This window comes from Equus przewalskii, chromosome 26 (genome assembly GCF_037783145.1).
Source record: "Equus przewalskii isolate Varuska chromosome 26, EquPr2, whole genome shotgun sequence".
In the NCBI taxonomy this organism is placed as follows: Eukaryota; Metazoa; Chordata; class Mammalia; order Perissodactyla; family Equidae; genus Equus; species Equus przewalskii.
Window position 1 is genome coordinate 37,572,018 of NC_091856.1, and position 19,657 is coordinate 37,591,674.

Below are 19,657 nucleotides of genomic sequence, written 5' to 3' on the forward strand. Positions count from 1 at the left end.
TGAGCCCCTCCTGGCTGTGACTTTGTGGTCTGGGGCAGGTCACTTTGCCTCTCTGAGCCTCTGCCTTCCCATCTGCAGATGAAGATGCTCACGGTGTCACCCTGTCAGGTGTACAGGTGGAAGAGAAGACTCAGGACAGGCACGGGGTGGCTCAGTCATGCCGCAGTCTTGCTGGCTCAGGGGAGAAGCCTGGAGAGGATGGCCAGTTAGTCACTGTTCCCTGGGCCCTCCTGGACCCGCAGGGGTGCTGATGCCACCCCTCTGGCCAGACGCAGGGAAGCCCCACAGATTCTCCTTCCTCTTGTGCCACCTGCTGTCCCCTGCATGCCCTCTCGACAGCGCTGGGGAGCCAGTGCTGACCTCAGCCATGACCCTTGGCCACTGGCCAAACAAAGTTAGCAGTCCGCGTTGCCCTCCTTGCCACAGGCAGGCCCGGCGGCCATGGTGGGGAGGGGAGTGGGCGCTGGGGCTGCTGTCTGACGGGCGGGGGGCCAAGTACCCCTCAGGTGCGCCCCCAGCCCTGGGGCGTGCGATTTGTCTCCCAGCCTTGTTTGACTGCCTTCTCAGGATGTTCCTGTGTTTATGAAAGCGAGTTTATTTCCAGGAGTGTTCTGGGCTGTGTGACCTTCAGCATGAATCAGCAGCCACAGTCCCGCGGGGTGCTGGCAGGATCCGAGCTCCCGATCACCGCCCCGTGTCGGCACTCGGAGTGTCAGCGTTGTTCTCCGGGGCGTTGGCAGGTCGAGCTTTGACTCGATTACCCCCTGTCCTCCTCTTGGCAAACAACCCTCTATTACTCCCACCCAGAGCCTCCTGTGCCTTTTGTGGGGACTGTCGTCATTTTGGGGGCTGAGCCAGCCCTGGGCCTGCTCCTCCGCAGGGGCACCGAGGGGGTGGCACTGGGCCTTGGCCTGGCTGCCTCCCTGCCTCCAGAGGGTTGGGACCAGAATTTGTGGAGGCCCAGGGGGCTGAGAGTGCTGAGCTAGACCTAGGAGGGCCGCCCAGGCCAAGGCCTCCCTCTGTGGATGGGGAAACTGAGGCCCGGGGGCAGCCGTGTGTGTTGACTGTGTCCTTTGCTTTCTTGTCTCTGAGGCTTAGATAGCTGGGCTGGGCCAGCCCCTCCCAGGTTAGAGGGTTCCTAGAGATAGTAAAAGGCTTGCCTGTGGGTGCACCCCAGGGCCGGGTACCAGACTAGGGGCAGCCCCAACGCCTGGAGGCCCGCTGCCTCTGCCTGCCCTTCCCGCAGGAACCTCCCCTCGCCCGCCTCCCACCCTACCCCGTTGCTTCCCCGAGTGGTCCCTGAGTGGTCCCTGCAGCGTGGCGTGCCCCTCCTCTTGGATCTTCGAGTATCACTGACTGTCGTTTCAGCCCTGCCCTGAGCTGTTGGCCTCATCACACCTGAACAAGAAAACCTGCCTTTTAGAACACGTGGCCACCTCCAGGCTTCTGCTGTTCTCCACTCCCTGTCTCCAAGCCGCCTCTGGTTTCTGCACAACCCCCCCCCCCATCACTATCTTTCCTCCCCCAGCCCCAGTCCAGGACCCTCTCCAAAGGGTCAAATTAGGGAGTCGCACATCTGGGCCAACCTCCCGTATCCCACAATGGCATTTCCGGAGACACAGAGAGGCGTGGATGGGTCAGAGGACACTAAGCTACTTCTTCCTGCAGGACTTCTCAGAGCCTTTAGCGTGCTAACCCAGATGTGGCGCCCAGTGCTACTGTCCTGCGGAGGCTTCTCCGAGCACTGAGAACTCTGGGGGGCGGGGGCTCTAGTGACAGCTCCCTGGGGAGCTCAGGGCCCCTCCGTGTTGGGCCCCACCCTCACCCACCCTTGCCTTTTCTTCTCCATGTCAGGAGGAACGATGGCCGCCTTCTGCGTGCCCTGCCCGCCTCCTGCAGCCCCTGCCCACAGACTTTGCCCCTGGGCCAGCTCTCCCCAGTGCCACCCACACCCCCCAGCAGCTCCCCGGCCTCCTGTGGTCGGTGTGGGGCAAGTCGGGGGCAGCGGGGCTCCCTGCACAGTGGGTCACTGATGTGAGCCGGCCTGTCTGCCTCCCTTGCTCCCAGACCAGGCGTTTCTCCTACTGGGGACACAGCATCTTATGACAGCTACTGGTTTTGGGTGTCCGTATTCACAGGGGGTCGTCCCCAAGCTGCTTCCTCAGCTGCACCTCCACAGTGTTTCATTGAGCTTACTGGCCAGCGGCACCGCCTTGCTCTAAGGTGGCTGGCGGGTCCCAGGTGGGTCTGCCAGCTGGCAGTACTGGGAGCGGGAAGGCAAGTGCATGCCTGGGGTGTAGGAGTCCAGGTAGGACGAAGGCAGCCCTGCTACAGTGGAGGAGGACGGAATCAACCTGCTGCCCAGCGGCCAGCCAGTGCCATCACGGCCTGACCACGCCCTTGCGCGGCCCGGGGGTACTGGCAGCTGCCCTGGCCAGGTCGCCTTGGCGAGTGGGAACCTTACCTGGGCCCACCCTGCTGGTCCGTCCACTGTGCAGGTCCTGGGGTGGCTGTGCCGGGCTGATGTGCCTGGTTGTTTGGGGCCCCTTCAGGGCAGGGGCTTCCTCCTGGACGTTAACTCGTGCCACAGAGGTCTTCATGCCTGTGCTCACTCCTGTCTACATTCTCCTCCTCTCAGAGCCCACACTCTTCCTCCCAGGCCCCTGCCACCAGCCAGGCTACTAGCCCCTGCCTGTGCATCTGCGTGCATTCTGACTCGACTGGCTCTCCAGGTGCAGAGCAGGTGACCAGGCGCTGCACGGCCTTACCTGTGGGAGGCTCCCACCTCGCTGTCCTGCAGGGCCACCTGAGAGAGGCTGGGGTACAGCAACTGTCCTGTTCCAGCTCCCCCACGTCATGGGCCACACTCGGCCTCTCCTCGGCCTGGCGGGCACGTGCCCACAGCCACAGGAGTGGCCAAGGGACAGACGCTGCACCGGGGACCGGACTTGGGCCTGCTCTGGCTCCTCCAAATGCTGCACTCCATCTTGCCTGTGCCCCGTGGTCCGGGGAGCCCGCCTCGTGCGAGGCTAGGGTGCCCCTAACTCTGTAGCAGCCTCCTTCAAATGGACGAGGCCCCAGGACAGAGGCAGCTTGAAAGGCGGGGGCCTACCCCTTGGGGGCTCAGCCGCTACTAGGTTTTGGCGGGCGATTCCTGATGGTCTTTCTGCTCCCGATGCTGTTGGGGACACACGTGTAGTGTCTTTTGCGGCGTTCCGAGGCTTGGTCTGCATTCCTAGCCAGCGCTTCTGGAGCAGAAGTCCCCCATTCGCTCCTCAGCTCACTGGTCAGCCTCCCCTGCAGCCCCCACTGGACGGACCCTCGGCCTCTGCCCCTCTCCAGGGTCACTTGTCTCCCTCTGAGTGCCAGGGAAGCCTGGCTCTGTGGGTCCATGAGCAGACGAAGGTGGGGGCTCAGCCCGCAACGTGGGCTCCAGTCAGCCTGGCCTGAGGCCCGGGTGCTGAGGGCTCCGGGACACCATGTCTGTGGCCGACTTCAGGACCCAGAGATGCCGGCGGGGAGCCGGGCTGCCCCCCTTTCCACCTGCCCTCAGTCAGCCCCCCTCCTGCGAGTGGGGAGGCGGTGGGGTTCCCAGCCCGGCGTTGGGTCTGGGCCGGGAAGTGCCTGTGGGGGTGGCCTTCCTGGCACACACCACAACCGCCAGCACTGCTGTGTCCCCAGATGCGAGCCCCCCGTGGAGCACAGGCCCAGGGCTCCTTCGCCCTGTGGACCAGCTGGACCGCGATCACCATGGAACTGGTCGCCTGGGACGCAGCCTTCTGGGTGGGGGTGGCAGCGAACTCAGCCCATGAGAGCTCCATGGACGGCTGTGGGGGCTGACCGAGGGGGAGGCCAAGGGCTTCACCTGTGTCCCGCTCGGGAGGGCCGGCCCCCACAGCACGCTCCACGCGTCCCGCAGCCGTGTCCCGGCGTCAGGACAGTCTCTGCTCTGGCTCCTGTCGCCTGTTCCCGGGGAGAGTGCGGGGCTCAGGATGAAGGCACGGGCTCTGGGAGACACATGGGCGCCAACACTGCTCCTTTGCTGGCTGCGTGTCCCTGGGAGTGCGCTTAACCCCTCTGAGCCTGAGCCCCCTCACTGATGAGCACAGCAGAGACCCCCAGCCCTGGGACGTTTCTAGGGACCCAGCCAATGAGTGGTGGCGGGCTTGGAGCAGGGGCCACCTGGGAGGGTGGGTGTGGCTCCTGAGCCCCAGGGCCTGCGTGGTGCAGGCTTGCTCACCCAGTGAGGTCAGTTGCCCGCGGCTCCCGGATTGACACCCCCCAGCACTAATTCTGACACGGACACTGTTCACTTGGCAGACTTTATTTTTTGGGAAAAAACAGAAAAACAATGTACCTCTTGGGTCTGAAAGGACCTACCGACAACATTGCAAACACGTGTGAGGAATAAATACGCAGTACATTCAAGTACAGGGCGGCCACACGGCCTGTGCTCCGTCTGTCCCATGCCCACCAGCCTGCCTGCCCCCGGGGCCCCACGCCCCTTCAGAGCGCTCATCACTGGAGGCCCCCAGGCTGTGCTGCAGGGCGCGGTCCTGCCGCCTCCCCACGCTCGGAGAGCAGGACCGTGGGGCCGGGCCGGGGGGCCCCCCGGGGAGGTGCTGCCTCACATTCTGGGGGTGGGGTTCTGGCTCCCCCCAGGAACGCTCCAGAAGGCTGGTGGTGGGCCCCACAGGGGGTGGGCCAAGGCCACGGTCCCCGAGGGGGCCTGACTCCTGCCCCACGCTGAGGGCCGACTCGACCCTCCCCACGGGACGAGGCAGGGATGGCATCTCCCCCGGCTGCTGGGAGTGAGGGCTGGGAGCTCATGGGGGGACAGGGCTGACTTGAGCTGACCCCAGACTCCCCCATGGCTGCAGAGCTGGAGGCCCCGCGCGCGCCCGCCCGCCCGTCCTGACACCCTGGGGGGACAGACCTCGCTGCCAATCGGAATCCCCGGGACCAGGTGGCCCGTTCCTGGCTGCGGGGCTTGGAGTGGAGAAAGGTGGGCTCCTCCCCATCCCTCCCCACTGCGTGAGACAGGGTGGCAGCGCACGGCAGGGCTGGACCTGAAGCGTCAGGGTGGGGGGCACCGGGCCTGCCTCGGGGCTCTCCGTGCCTGCCCTCCTCCTCCTCTTCCTCCTCCTCCTCCTCCTGCCGGGTAGGAGGGAGGGAAGAGGGGCTAGAGGGCGCCCCCCCGGAGGGGAGAGGCCTGGACTGTGGCAAGCATGTCTGTGCACGGGCATCCCTGGGACCAGCCTTGGGAGGACAGAAATGGCCCAGAGAAGAGGCCTCAGAGACAGCTTTGGGGGCTTGGGGGAGGGGCAGGGTTTCACATTTGGCCAGCAGGACGGAGCTGGGCAGGGTCAGGGAGAGGACACGGAGGGTCTAGACAGCACCGGGGTTTGGGGCCGACATGCTGAAGGCCCAGCCAGGGGCAGGGGCCAGGGTGAGGGCAAGGCTGGGCCGGGCCGGCCTGCAGGAAGCCGTGTACCATGTGGGGGCCGGCCCGGGCCAAAGCATGCCCTTCCCCACAGCTGCCCGAGCCTGCCGCCCTGGGGAGGGGACGCCATGTGGGCTGTGTGCCCAGTGTCCGGCTCAGTGGGCTCACAGCCTGCCCTTAGCCATGGCCCCGGGAGGATTTGGCTTCTCGGGGGGCCATGGGCATCCTGGACAGCTGTGAGCCCCCAACCCGGCGTCCAGGAGTGGGGGTGGGGCGGGCCTGGCTGGTGGGCGTGAGGCCTTAGCTGGCGCCCGGCTGGCACTGTTGTCGGGGCTCAGGCGGCCCGCCCACATCCTGTTCCGGGCTCCCAGCGAGGTCCACCCGCTGCTCGTCCATCCGCTTGGCCTGCACCCTCTGGATGAGGCTGAAGAAGTCCTCGTCGGGCATGGTGGGGCCGCGGGGCAGCACGTCGGGTGGTGGGCAGCGCTGGTCGTCAATCCTGGAGGACTGAGCAGACACGGACACGCGGGTCGGGGGCCTCGCCCTCCCCAAGCCTTGGAGGGCCGCCCCAGCTCCTGGGCCCAGTGGTCAATGGCCCACAGACAACTCGGAGGCAGAGGCTGCTGTCCAGCGGCAGTGCCCGCTCAGGAGGGCAGGTCAGGCCGCCTCGGGCCTCCCAGGATCCGCCTGGGAAGTCAGCTCTGGGGCGCTCTGGCTGGGAGCCCTGACCCCAAGAACAGCCGCCCAGCGAGGGCAGGTTGAAGGGGAGTGTGGGGCGAACTGGGCAGGAGATGAGCCTGCTGGGCGGCCTGCAGGGCCTCCCCCAAGACCCCCTGAGAGTGGTGTGTTCACGAGTCCTGGGGACAGGGCCAGGGACTGCAGCTCCCGGAGCGTGCCGTGCGGAGCTGCCCAAGGTTCCCCGTGGGACCAGGGGGCTGAGGCCGGCGCGGGGCTGAGGGGGCCGAGGGGGTGTTTGGGCGTCTCTGCAGGGCCTGGAGGAGAAGGGCGGGGAGCCAGCGCAGCTGCCAGAGCGTGCGTGCGTGTGGACGGGGGGCTCGGGCCTTCTCGGTAGGGGCTGGTTTTGAGGCTCCTCTGACTGGCTCAGGGCTGCACTTTCCTCTCCTCTGTGGGAACGAACGTCGGATCTGGGGACTCACAGCGGCCGAGCAGCTGCCCCCTCCCCAGACGTTTCTCTGAAGGTTTCCTGACCCTGAGACCCGCCTGCTGTTCAGCCTTGCCCAGACGGGTGGGTGGCTGGACCCCACGGTGATGGCCAGACCCCTGCTGCCCTCCCCGCTCTGGGGTGCTGTCTGGCCCTTGGTTTTCTCCGTCTGGATGTGGAAGGCAGGGGGATCCCCGAGGCCACAACCTTGAGGACCTGGCGACCCCTGGCTCCGAGCTCCTGCGCTGTAAGGGGTGGCCAGCCTGAGGACATCCTGGGGTGACATTCTCGGGGAGGTCCCAGGAGGAGGGCCCCGGATCTGTGCACCCGTGGGCACTCAGTGACACTGGCTGAGCCAGCCTGTTGTTCTCCTGCCCCTGGGGTGTCCCCAGACCCAGCCTGGGAAGGAAGGATGGGAGCCGCTGTGGTCTGCAGGCCTACCTGGCACTTGATGAGCATGTTGAAGAAGTCATCCCCTGGCTCCTGGGGGTCCCCGTCACCGCGCAGGTGCCCCAGGTTGTTGTGCGTGATACGCAGTCCGGGCAGGCTGCCCACGCTGGCCCGCTGGTCATCCAGCCGGCGGCTCTGCGAGCTGGCGATGAGGTCGAAGAACTCTTCGGTCTGGGGGGAGGCTGTCAGCGAGGGCTGGGCTGCGGCAGGGCCACTGCGGGTCAGGCCTGAGGCTGGGCGGGGCCGGGCTGGGCCGGCAAGGGCTCTGACTGCTGTGAGCGCAGCCCAGCCCACCACACTCCCGGGGGCATAGGGCTCCCAGCGGCATCTCCAGTGACCCCAGATCCCAGCCGCTCTTAGCTGCCCCACGCCCGCCTCCAAGGGCTCCCAGGAGGTGACAGGAGGAAGCCTTGCTGCCCACGCCCACTCCAAGACCGCCAGTACGCCTGACACGGTACATTCTGGAGGCGGGATGATTACATGCTTCCCAGGATGCTGCTCTGGGCGAGGCGGCGGGGGACGGGAGCTCACAGTGACAAGGGGCACTTTGCAGCTGGTCTGCCCCGCCCCTCAGGAGCAAGGGCTTGCGGGGACAGTGCAATGGAGGGGGGGACCGGCCCTGGCCCCTGCACCCCTCGAGGCACTCCCGGGGGAGGCACTCACCGATCCTCTCCTCCAAGTTGGGGGCGGCCGTGGCCTCGGCGGCCCCGGGCTGGCCCTCCTCCAGGGGGCAGCGCTGGTCGTCCATGCGGCTGCTCTGGAACTTGCTCAGCAGATCAAAGAAGCACTCCTCGTCAGCGGACGGGGCCCGAGGGATGCTCTGGGGGGGGGTGGGGGCCGTCAGCACCAGCTCGGCCCAGCCAAACTGGCCGTGCTGTGGTCAGCAGCCCCTCACAGACCCCTGCACACGAGTCGGGGGGCTGCTCGGCCTGGGCAAAGGTCAGGACCCTCATCTGCCACCTGCCGGCCACCCTACCCCAAACCTGCTCCCCCTCTGGCCAGTAGCCACCTGTGCCCGCTGCCCCTTCCTCCTCTCCCCGGCACCATCACCATCTCTCTCCTCCCTCGGCTGCCACCCCCATGCAGGCCTCCATCATCCTCCCTGGACAGGTCACTGCCCCTCCCCCGGCCACCCACACCCTGCCACCGTGACCCCCACTTGCCTAGCCGGGAACACCTCCCCCCAGCACCCCCTCCCCCCAGTTCAGTGTCACCACCACCTCCCAGCAGGCCTCTGTCAGGCACTTGTGTCAGCCCCCTGCAATGAGCGCCACCTGTCCCTGGGCACCTCTGGAGCCCTGGCCCCCAGCACAGCACTCACTAGTGCCTGCCGAATGAACAAACACGCGTGAGTGAGAGAGGGGACTGGGGCTCTCAGCAGGCAGGGAGCCTTGCTGGCTGGTAGACACACTCGCAGTGGTCAGTGTCGGGGCCCCAGCAGTGATGATGGTGGACCCAGAGGTGCCAGGAATGTCAGGTCATATCACCAAAGGCAAAGAGCCCGAGTTGGGGGAGGTGAGGGCTCCGGCTCCTGTGTTCCACCTCAGTGCCACCCCTCGTAGGGTTTGGACATGTTTACAAGGTCCTAGACCAATGGGCAGGCCCGAGGATAACAGATGTGTGAGGGCCAGGCCCTTGGGTGTGGGGTGTTCAGACTAGAGAGAAGATGCTAACATCTGCTCTGGGTGGCTGGGGGCGCAGAGCCTGGGCGCCAGGCTGGGAGTACTGGGTTGCCAGTTGAACCATGGGGACTCTGGGAGACACTCAGTGTGTAGCCTAGATGGCGGGAGGCTGACCCCGGGGTGACCCAGTGCACCTGGGCAAATCCCACAGGTGATGTTAAGACGGTGGGGTGGGTGGCCCTCGGAGAAGCGGCAGTTCCAGAGGGAGTGGGGGTGGGGAGAGAAGCGTGAGACCAGGTCACTGGGCCTGGCTGAGTCCTACTGGCAGGGTGACCTTGGGCAAGCCTGCTCCCACTCTGGGCCTCAGTTTACACATCCATGCAAGGGGAGGCTGGAGGGCCTGGTGGTCTCTTGGGGCCCCCACTCCCCGCCTAGCCTCACCAGGCCCGGTCCAGGGCCCTGAGGGCTGATGGTGCATGGGCCGGCTTCCAGAGGACCCTCTGGCTGCAAATCAGCACCACACCTACCCCCCTCAGAAGCCAGTGTCCCCTGCCCAGCCCTGGCCCGTCCATCTCTTAGCTGGCTGGGGGCTTCTTCAGGGCCCGGTCAGAGCTGGGCTCATGGAGAGACCATGGCAGCAAAGATGTCACCTACTGGGTGTCAGTGCTGCCCAAAATGTGTGACTCCTCAAACTCCTGACAACCCACCAGCAGCGCGTTGCACAGAGGCGGCAGCCAAGCCCCAGAGAGCTTGCACAGCCTCCCAAGGTCACACAGTCGCAAGGAGCAGGGTCGGATTCCACCACAAGCAGGCCCGGCCTGGGCTCCCGGAGTGCAGCTGAGGGCCCTTCAGAGCCGGGCTCAGGCTGTGGGGCAGTGCGGTCTCTGAAGGCCAGGAGGGCCTGGGGGCGCATCATGGGCAGGGAGGGGCAGCTGAACAGGCGGTCCTGCCAGTGTGTGCTGAGGGCCGTGCCGGCAGGTGGCAGCTGGGAGGAGAGAGACTCCACCCAGGCTCTGGGCTCTCAGGTCCCCCCTCACTCCTCTGCCCCACCAGCAGACCGCCCCCTCCAGGGCTCTGCTCTCCTGCAGCCCGGCCCCCCTGAGCCCCCCTGGGCCTGGAGGAAGGGAGAGCCGGTGCAGAGAAGCTGCAGCCCGGGGCTGCACCTGGGTGGGGCCTCCTCCAGGACCTGAAGGCCTGGCAGCCGGGGGCCAGCATCATTCTGGTGGGGACGCACAAACGCCTCCCCCAGGAGGTCGTGGGCTCTGCTCCCAGGCTGTTTGGGGCCAAGTGGTTGTGGGGGACCCGGGCTCAGCCAGATGTGGAGTGAGCACAGCACAGCCCTGCTACAGAGGACAGTTGCTGCTCTCGGGCCCCAGCCCCGGCGTCTGGCCCCAGCTGGGGTGCTGCAGGCAGACTGTGGGCCAGGTAAATGGAGCCAGGCCCTTCCCAAGACAGGCGTGACCCCGGGACCCCAACACTCCTCCAGCCTCCCTGAGCTGGAATTCAGGGCTCAAGGGGTACACCTGAAGGAGAGGGGGCTTGCCCCGAGGCCTCTTGTGGCCCCATCAGCACTGTGGCCGGGACTGGAAGAGAGGCCTGAGCCCTGGCACTGGCCTGGGGCTGGCAGCCCCCACCCTCCCCGAGCCGGGGCCGCCTGTAAGGGATGACACTTCCCCTGTGCGGGCACCTTGGGCCTGAGATCACAGGTGCAGAGTGAGCTCCGGACAGCACAAAGGGCCTGCACCCCTGGCTCAGGACCCCACCCTGGGCCCCAGCAGGACACATGCAGGGGACCTGGAGCCTATCCCCAGACTGCAGCCTCCTCTTTGCCCCAGACGCGGGCTGCTTCCATCCCGGAGGTCTCAGAGCTCCTCCTGGAGCCTCACTCCCGCTCCTCCTGCTGGAGTCTCAGCCCAGTTTCTCCCAGGGAGGAAGGAGCCAACCCCCAGCGCAGCTGCCCCCCGCAGCCTGCCTGGTCAGCCCCCAGAGCTGCAGCTGCCACGGTTCCTGAGCCGCCCAGGACCAAGGGTAGGGGCTGAAGACAGGCAGGGGAACAGCTGGGCAGGGCAGAACAAGCTGGAACTCTCCCCCCATGGAACTGGCCTAGGCGAGGATGCCAGGGAGCCGACCGCTCATCCCCAGGCCGACCACACAGCCCCCCAGGTAACACCCACTCCCTGACCGTTCACTCCCCCCGCCCCCAGGAGAAGAGCTGTGCCCCGCCCGAGCCCAGCGTCCCACCGTGAGGCTGGCCCATGTGCACCGGAGCCCCCACCTGCGTCGGGGACCCACACTCACGCGGGATCCGCAGCTCTCTCCAGCAGCAGCCAGGCGCTACTCGGGGCGCTCGGCCACGTGGAGCTGAGCAGGATGCCAAGGCACCCGTGCACCACCCTGCCTGTGGCGCCCGGTGCCGCCTCGCTGCCGAGACCCACGGGGCCTGTCAACTTGATGCTTAAATAGGGCCCAGGGTGACGGCCCCTCCCTGTCCCCGCCCACCCACGCTGTGCTCGCTCACACACACACACACACACACACACACAGACATGCTCACGCACACACACACAGGCTCACACACACACAGACTCAGACATGCTCACGTACACAGAGACATGCTCACACACACACAGGCACACACACATAGATGCTCACACACACACACAGAGGCTCACATACACACAAACTTAGACATGCTCACACACACACAGGTTCACACACACAGACACACACACGCTCACACACACACACACACAGACATGGTCACACACACAGAGGCTCACACACACACAGGCGCTCTTACACACACAGGCTCACACAGACACAGGCTCACACACACACACACACAGAGGCTCATACACACACTTGTGCGCGTGCTCCGTAAACACCTGAGATGGCCTTCCCCCAGCGCGCTCGAGCCCTCTTGCTTGGGGCCTGCGGGCAGTCACGGGGCGGCGGGGGGTGGGAGCCCGTCTGGAAAGCGTTTTCCCTCTGACAGCAGGCCCCCGCTTCCTCCCAAGCCGGACAGCGGGAGAAGCTGCCTCTTTTGGGCCCGATTCCCGAGGCCAGGGCTGCCGCGGCCCACAGCTGGTGAGTGGCCACACGGACTGGGTCCTTTCCATCCTAGACCTGGGTGGCCGTTGGCAAGGGCCGTGTGGCCTGACACTGACGCCACATGGCCGCCACCCCCCACCACGGCCCCCTGGCCTCTGCCCAGCCTCCCGCTGCCCCATCGCCGTCCTCTCCTGCTTCAGGAGGCCTGTGGAGTCTGAGCCTCTGGCTGGCTCCCAGGACAGCCCGTCCCCGCTCGCAGCACAACCTTCGTCAGCCCAGTGCTGGGGCCCTGCGCGGCCTGAGCACACGGGGGGTTGGGGCAGCTGGTGTGCGCCCCCATGGGGTAGGTGGGGAGGACGGGCGACCGCGGAACCCCCTCCAAGGGGCCTCTCTGGCCTGCTCCTTCCACAGCGACCTCAGCACTGCCGGGTGGCCTCCTCCAACACAACCCAGGGAAGAAGGGGCCCCTAGAGCCCAGGCCCGGCCCCCAGCGCTGCCTCCTTTCGGGGGAGCTGGGTCCAGCGCCTGGCGAGCAGGGGGCTCAGGCCGCCATCAGGGTCCGGGCCACCAGCTGTAGGACCATGGCCTGGAGCCCCCCAAGTTCTCTGGGGGCCACGCCAGGGCTGCCAGGAGCTGACCCTGCCTCGGAACCACAGCTCCACTGTTCCTGGCTGGACGCGCTCAGGCCAGCTTCTTTGCCACTCTGTGCCTGAGTTTCCCCTCTTAGAGCTGCTGTTAACGTGCTACACGTGACAAGCCCGAGCGCCGGCTGTCGTCTCTTTGGTAGAAGGGGCCTGGAGACAGCACCAGGGACACGGCTGGGCCAGAACTACACGTGGACAGACGAGTGGGTCTCACTGTGCTGGTCTGCCGCTCAGCCCCGCCAGGACCAGGGGGCTGGGGCCACCAGGAGCCACATCCTGGCTTGGTTAGCCTGGCTTCCCCTTTCCAGGGCCCGCCTCTGGGGCCGAGGCTCTGAGACGGCCAGGACGGGAAGATCATGGGCACATGGCTTCGCTAGGTGGTCTTTTTGGGGAGACTTTAAAAATAGTCCTCCTGCCGGGAGGCTGATGTGATTTCGGGGTGTGGGGGAATCAAAGACAAGTCTCTCTTCGCTCTCCCTGCTGCGGGGGGCCTGGGCCACTGGGGACCAGGCTCTGGCACCCGCCTTGCTCAGCCCACGCTTCGCAACACGAACAACGGCAGGTGTGGATGGTGCCGTCATCCAGTAAGGACGGTCCGTGATGGAGACGCTCAGGCAGTGGGGGCCATGAAGCACAAGCCAGGCCTTGCCCAGCCCCTGCTCGGCCCTGGGCAGGCCCATCCTGCTCCAGAGCCGGCCATGGCTCCCCAGTAGCCGGCGCTGACAATCCTCTGCTGCCCAGGCCCTTGCTGGCTGGGCCCACTCCATGACTCTTCTCGCCCTGAGCTTTGGGGCTGGCCCAGCCCTGCTCCCCATGCCCCACCCTGGAAAAGTTTTCAGGGCCCCTCAGGCTGCCTCCTCAGACCCTGAAGATTCCACTGTGCTGGTGGTGAGGCCCCTGAACTCAGCTTGGGGTGGGGAGGGGCAGTGTCAGTAACAGCCCCATCCGCCTGGGCAGACTGCAGCCCCCGCCCTGTGCAGGGAGCCCCTCGCCTTCCCCAGGTGTGCTCCTCCCCTCCTTGTCTCTCACTCTACGGACACTGAACCTGGCCGGCAGGTGGCCCATCGGACGGTGAACACTGGGGTCAAACGGGGTCAAGCAGGGTCAAATGGGGTCGGCGGAGGCGTCTGCAGGCTCGTGGCAAAGACGGGTGCGATGCAGCTATCTGGCTGAGAACATCAACCCGGCACCCACCCCCTTGCAGCCAGAAAGGTGCTGACTAAGCCCCTGGAGGGAACTGGTTTTAGACTAATTCCCAGAGTTTTGGACCCAGGTGTTCTGCATGGAGGGCTCGAGGCTGACCTCTGAATCCGGGCTCTGGCAGGCACGCAGGTTTGCTCCTCTGCGCCCCTCAAACCCTGACCAGTTCCTGAGTCTGGAGAGGCCGGCCCTGGCTCCTGGGCACAGTGGGGCACCGCCAGGCAGCAAGAGGCCCAGCCCCCCACCCTCCATCCCCCACCTGTCCATCTGCCTGACCATGGCCACCCACCCCTCCTGCAGCTGTCCCCCATCTCTCTATCCCCCAGCCACCTGTCTACCTAGCCTCCACCTGTCCATCTGCCTCCGTATGCTCACTGTGTCCCTAGGACAGGCTGCTGGCTGGGCCCAAGGACCTGAGCTGCCCGCCCCCAGCTGTCCTGTAGTCCCTGGCTGGGCTGTCGCCTCCAAACCCCACAAGGCCTCCAGTCCAGTCCAGTCCAGCTCCTTGTGTGGCCTGGGGTCACAGAGGCCAGTGCAGCTGACGATCAAACACTGTCCCTGCCCTGAGTACCCTGGACTGTCAGCAGGCCCTGTGCCCACCAGGTCCCAGGGGACAGCACAGGGCCACAACCTCTGCCCCCTGGTGTGGCCCGGCCCAGCCACCCAGGTCTGCTGTGTGGTGGAGGCCCCACCCTGGACTCCCTGTCAGCAACCAGGAAGAAGTCGCCTACCGTGCGAGGCACCTGCACCCGGACGTCCGCGCTGTCCAGTGGGGAGTGGCCGCCCTCCCGCGGCCTCCTCTCAGCGGTGTCTGGCCCTTCCTGGTACTTCCTGCTCCTCACCGGGAGGGGGAGCAGGTCCCTGCCCGGCCCCCGCCAGTCCCCTGAATGGTGGCTGTCTCCATTCTGCTCCTGGGGAGGGGGAGGAAGGCCAGGTGTGGGTGGGGGCCACCAGCAATTCTGAACCAATGCTCCTCACCCCAGGACCCTAAGGGGGGGGCTGGGCAAGGCGACACAGGGCACTGGAGGACGTCAGGGCCCAAATGTTGGTCTTCCCACACTAAGCAACAAGTGACCGTGGGCCGCCCTGAGCCTTGTCCCCCAAGAGCCCCCCATGGACGTCCACAACTGAACCCAGTCTAACTGGAGGAACCAGAGGCTCAGAGAGGTTACGCCACTCCCCAGGGTCACAAAACACCCACCCCTGGCACATCCAGAGCAGGCCCAGGCCCAACCCCGCCAGCCCCGGAATCTGTCTGGGGGCTCCGAGTCCTAGCTGCTCCACCTGTGACAGCTTTGCTCCCCCATAGGGCAGCGTCCAATGGGCACAGAGCAGCCGGGAGTGAGGGCCAGCCAGGACACCGAGGACAGTGGCCGGGGGGGAGGGTGGGCAGCGGTCTACAATGTGTAAGGACTGTGGCTTCTCCCCGGGGCACATGGCTGGCAGGACCCTGCAGTAAGGTGGGAGGGAGTGGGCTCTGGTACCACAGAGCCTTGTGGGGGTCTCTCTAGGGACAGATGGCTTGTCCATGGTCTCAGGCCACAGAGGGCACGTCTGTCTCCCATCATAGGGGACATGACACGGACAGGAGCCAAGGCAGGGCTGGCAGCTCAGCAAACACTGCCCCGGCCACATGGACCTGCTGCCCGCGATCTACTTCCAATTGCAGCTGCTGCCACTCCGCTGAGGTCGTCCCGACGTGCCCCCCGCCGCCTGCCAGAGCCCACTCACCCTCTCCAGGGGGAGCCTCAGCAGGTCCCAGGTCTCCGCACTCAGCCTCTGCGTCCTCTTGGGCCTGGCCCCTGAAAGACAGTGGGCCCGGTCAGCCCCGCACAGAACCCTGGCCTCGAGGTTGGCGGCCGGGGCCGGGCCCTCCAGGAGCTGAGGATCATCAGCTGCACCCCGAAGGCTGGGGACAAGCTTCCCACCTCACTGCCCCATGGAGACGCAAACGCAGAGTCCGCAGGCCCACTGTGCCTCCCGAGTGGACAAGCGGGCAGGCGTTGAGATGGAGCGGACCCTGTAGGGGCCTGGGTGGGGTCTGGCTTTGGTGCTCCCCTGGAGGCCCCAGCTCTCTTCCCGCCCACACCCGGGGCCTCCCTGCCAGCCTTAGCTCGCACTGTTCCCTGCCCTGAAACGCTCTTCCCGCGTCTGTGCCACCACGGGCCTCAGACTCGGCTCAGCTGCCCTGCGCCTGCCTTCAAAGAGCACCGTTCACCTGTCACCCGGCCGCACTGTGGGCAGGCCAGGTCCTCCTGGAGCCGAGTGACCCTCCACCTGCAGACATATGCTGGGCACGGACAGGGCGCCCAGGAGCTCATGCCCAAGGGCCAGATTGTGTGAGGCCAGGAAGCACAACGGGTACAGCAAGTGAGGCCTCAGGCTTCAGTGCACACTCTGAGGGTCCCAGCTTAGTACTACCTGACCTGGGACCCATTCCCCGCTCTCTGGAGTTCAGTGGCCCCCTCCGTTGGGGCACTCCCTGACAGGGCCAGCAGGCACGTGCCAGCCGTGCAGGGGGCATGCATTTCCAGCGCCTGGCGTGTCTTGGGCGCCCAGCAACCTGCAGCCATGGATACGACGGTTTGCCCCCTGTGGTCACCCCTAGCGCCACACACGGGCTCCACCCACGAAGCTGGGCTGGACGCCTGTGGTGGATGGTCTAGGAGCTGGATCCAGGGAGCCTCCCGTCCAGCCCCCGGCTGCGTGAGGTGGCAAAACAGCGCAGCCCAGCGCATGGCCGCAGCTGGCAGTGGTAGGAGGCAGGCGGAGCCCTCAGCAGGGCATCCCGACCCAAGCCTGGGCCCACACCCACTGCCCGGGACACAGTCCCCAGAGGGAGGGGAGCCGGCTCAAGCAGCCCGTCACTCACACCAGCCCAAACTGAACGGCCAGGCCTTCCTAAGAACTAACTGAGCAGGCGGTCGACAGCTGGCCGGGGGAGGTGGTGTGGGCACCTCTGCCCTTCCCCAGGTCCTGGCCTCTGGGGTCCCAGGGAGCCATACTCTGTCCCCTGCTCCCCAGAGGCCGAGAAGTGAGATGGCCTGGGGAGGAGATGCAGCGATTCTCTTCCCGGACAGCATCTGCAGCTGCCGTCCGGGGCAACCAGGGGGCAGCCGGCAGCTCCCGGAAGCACCAAGGTGGCCCAGGACTTAGGGCCATTTGCTGCCCTCCCGCCCCCACACCAGTGCCCCCAGGCAAGGCTCCCTGCCCCCTGAAAAGCACCCGTGGCTGGCAGACTCAGCCAGGCGCCGAGCAGAGGAGCAGCCTCAGGGCACATAGCCTGCCCCGGGTCGCGAGGTTGAAGATGGGGCAGCGACTGGGGTCGGGGGGGTCCCCTGCTGCCCACCCCCAGCCTGGATGGGGAAGGCAGCGCTGAGGAAGGCAGACGGTGCCTGGGGACACTGCCCACCCGCCGTGTGCAGCGACGGGAACAGTAGACAGGCCATCTCCGTCCCAAAGGCTGAGCGGCCCCCACGATGGGCAGGACTGCGCAGGGCCCTTCACTCACCACAGCCGGCGAGAACCCTGCTCCATCTCCCGCCATGGGCTGGCTGAGGGCGTCTCTCTTGGCTGCCTCCTGACACCCTGGGGGCCTGACTCGGTTTCCCCACGCTGTCCGCTGAGCTCTGCGCCCTGCACGGCTGCTGCTGCCCCACCTGGCCCTCCACCAATTCCTGGCACAGTCGGTCCCTGGCCCGTGGCAGAGACTGAAACGCCTCTCTGACACGCAGCTTGCCTCCGGCTCCGGGGCGGGTCCCCACACGGCCAGGGCGGACGGCCCCGCTAAATGCACCCTCTGTCTGGAGAGTGGGCCGAGGCGTCCCGGACCCGGCGGCTCCAACGGCCCGCGCCCTTGGCTCAGCAGCCCTGACCACTGGCTCCTTTCCCGTCCCTCCCACCAGAGGGTAAGGCCTGGAAACCTCCCTGAGCTGTGCCCCACCCCTTCCCGAGTCTGACCGGCACCCTCCCCATCACTTTTGTCCCCAGCAGGCACCAGGACACGCCCCGTCCTGACCTTGGCTCAGTCAGGCAACTCAGATTTCTAGCTGCTCGAGCTGTGCCCCCAGCTCCTTCCTCACCTCCTCTCTGCTTCTGAAATCCTGGCAGCTCCACCTTCAAGAGCCCCAGAATCTGACCTCCACTCACCTCACCTGGCTGGGACCTGAGTCACATGTCTCTCACCTGCCTCCCTGCCCCAGCCTTGCCCTGCAGTCCCTTCTCCATCCAGGGGCCAGAGACGCCTTAGGATCTGGGTTAGATCTTATTCTTTCTCTGCTCCTCCCTGCAGGGGCCCCACTGGTGCGGCTGGGGGCTTACACAAGGGCCCGTGAGGCCCCACTCAACCCCATCCCCTACTGTCTCCCTTCATTTACTCTGCTCCAGACACAGCCTCCCCTGCTAGGCTCCTCCTGCCTCAGGGCCTTTGCACAAGCTATTCCCTCTGCCTGGTCTGCTGTTCCTCCATTTAAGCTCACGGCTCACTCCCCCCTCTCCCTCAAGTCTTTGCTCAAACGTCACTGTTGTGGACTGAATGTCTGTGTTCCCCAAACTTCATATACATAAGCCTCAGTGTGATGGTGTTAGGAGGCGGGGCCTTGGGAGGTGACTAGGGTTAGATGAGGTTATGAGGTTTGGCCCCCGAGATGGGATTGGTGCCCTTATGAGAAGAGACCAGAGTTCTCTCTCTCTCTGCCCTGTATCCCACCTGCCCCGTCTGTAACCCTGAAAGACGGCCCCTACCAGAACCCCACTATGCTGGCACCCTGACCTCAGACGTCCAGCGCCTGGAACTGCGAGAAACAAATGTCCGGTGTTTAAGCTGCGCGGTCTGTGCCGTTGTGTTACGCAGCCTGAGCCGACCAAAACAGCGGCTTCCGAGGGGCCCCCCTCGGCTGCTACACTCACTGCTATGGCCTGGCCCCACCGTGCTGAGCAGCCCCCACTGCGTCTCCTCCAGGAGCAACGAGTGGCTCACGTTGACCTCACTTTTACTTGCCCCGAGAGCACCAGCAGGGCCCGTACGTCGTTGGGGCTCAGCAAGGGTCGTGGGGTTAGGAGCTGGGACTACTGGGCAGCTCCTGTGTGGGGCCCTGTGCACAGTTTCCCACGCACTGTGCCCCCAAGGCCAGCGCCAGCAGAAGTCCTGGCGGCCCTCCCAGGACTGTGGACACGGGGGCTCAGGGAGGGCGGCCACCCAGCCAAGGTGACAGAGCCTGGCGGGGCAGGGACAGGGGCAGGACATGGGAAGCCAGGGCTGCAGGCGTGCCCGTATTGGGCAGGGCTCACAGAAGTCAGCTCACTCGGCGAGCCCCAGAAGGCCGAGCGGAGAGCAGCCGGAGAGGGGACACGGCAGATGCGGGCCCTGCAGCCCGGCAGCCCCCAGCGGTCCGTCCCAGGTGCCCGGCCCGTGAGTGGGCTGCAGGCCGAGTGCTGAGTGCGATGGACAGCGATGCCCCCACATCTTTAGATCTCCCTAGGGGCACGAGCTGTGCCCTTGTCCCTGCCAGGCCCTGTTCCCAAGAGGCACAGTGGGGGACACCCAGAGGGGGACACTGAGGCACAGCTGGGTCAAGTCACCTGGTCAGTCGGCCAAGACATGGTGGGTGGAGCCAGGGCCAGAGCCCGAAGCCTAAACTGCCACTTAGACGTCACACTTTATACATCCCAACCCCCGAGGTGGCCAGACGCACCGTCCAGGGGTCCAGCTGCTCTGTGCCCAGGATGCCCAGAGGGTGAAAGGAGCTGTTGAACAGTGCAAGTGGGCTGAGAAGGCAGCCTGCCGTGGGGCTTGTGTCCCACAGCCCCCTTGTGGGACAGAGGACAGCCCAGGCCCATGGGGGACAGGCAGAGGGACGTTCAGAGAGCAGGCGGGCAGCCTGCAGGCTCAGGGCTGGATCCTTCCTCTAACGCACTAATCGCTTGGCCCTCTCAAGGGCTGCAGTGGGGCCTCCCTCGCACGCCCCACCTGCGCGGTGCCCTCGTGGGGATGTGCAGGGTGGGGTACACCCGGGGACCCAGAGGACTGACCAGCCCAGGCCACAGTGCCTTGGAGGTGTCCCGCCCACCCAGACTGGCTCTGGGG

The 19,657-nt window shown here is 66.0% G+C and overlaps 1 protein-coding gene across 7 annotated transcripts in view; it reads right to left on the reverse strand.

Annotated features, from left to right (window-relative positions):
• Positions 1–4,308: 4,308 nt before the first annotated feature.
• GPSM1 (G protein signaling modulator 1) overlaps positions 4,309–19,657 on the reverse strand; it is a 34,575-nt gene continuing 19,226 nt past the window's right edge. For 4 of the 7 annotated variants that reach the window (XM_070596520.1, XM_070596517.1, XM_070596518.1 and 1 more), the window contains 5 exons: positions 15,304–15,374; positions 14,304–14,483; positions 7,719–7,875; positions 7,047–7,255; positions 4,309–5,950 (listed from right to left, as the gene is read on the reverse strand). In XM_070596520.1, the coding sequence (XP_070452621.1) occupies positions 5,744–5,950; positions 7,047–7,255; positions 7,719–7,875; positions 14,304–14,483; positions 15,304–15,374 (824 nt within the window). In that variant the 3' untranslated portion in view covers positions 4,309–5,743. Of the gene's footprint in view, positions 5,951–7,046; positions 7,304–7,718; positions 7,876–14,303; positions 14,484–15,303; positions 15,375–17,083; positions 17,468–19,657 lie in introns of those variants that run through there. The other 3 variants (XM_070596519.1, XM_070596521.1, XM_070596523.1) reach the window with 2 other exon arrangements.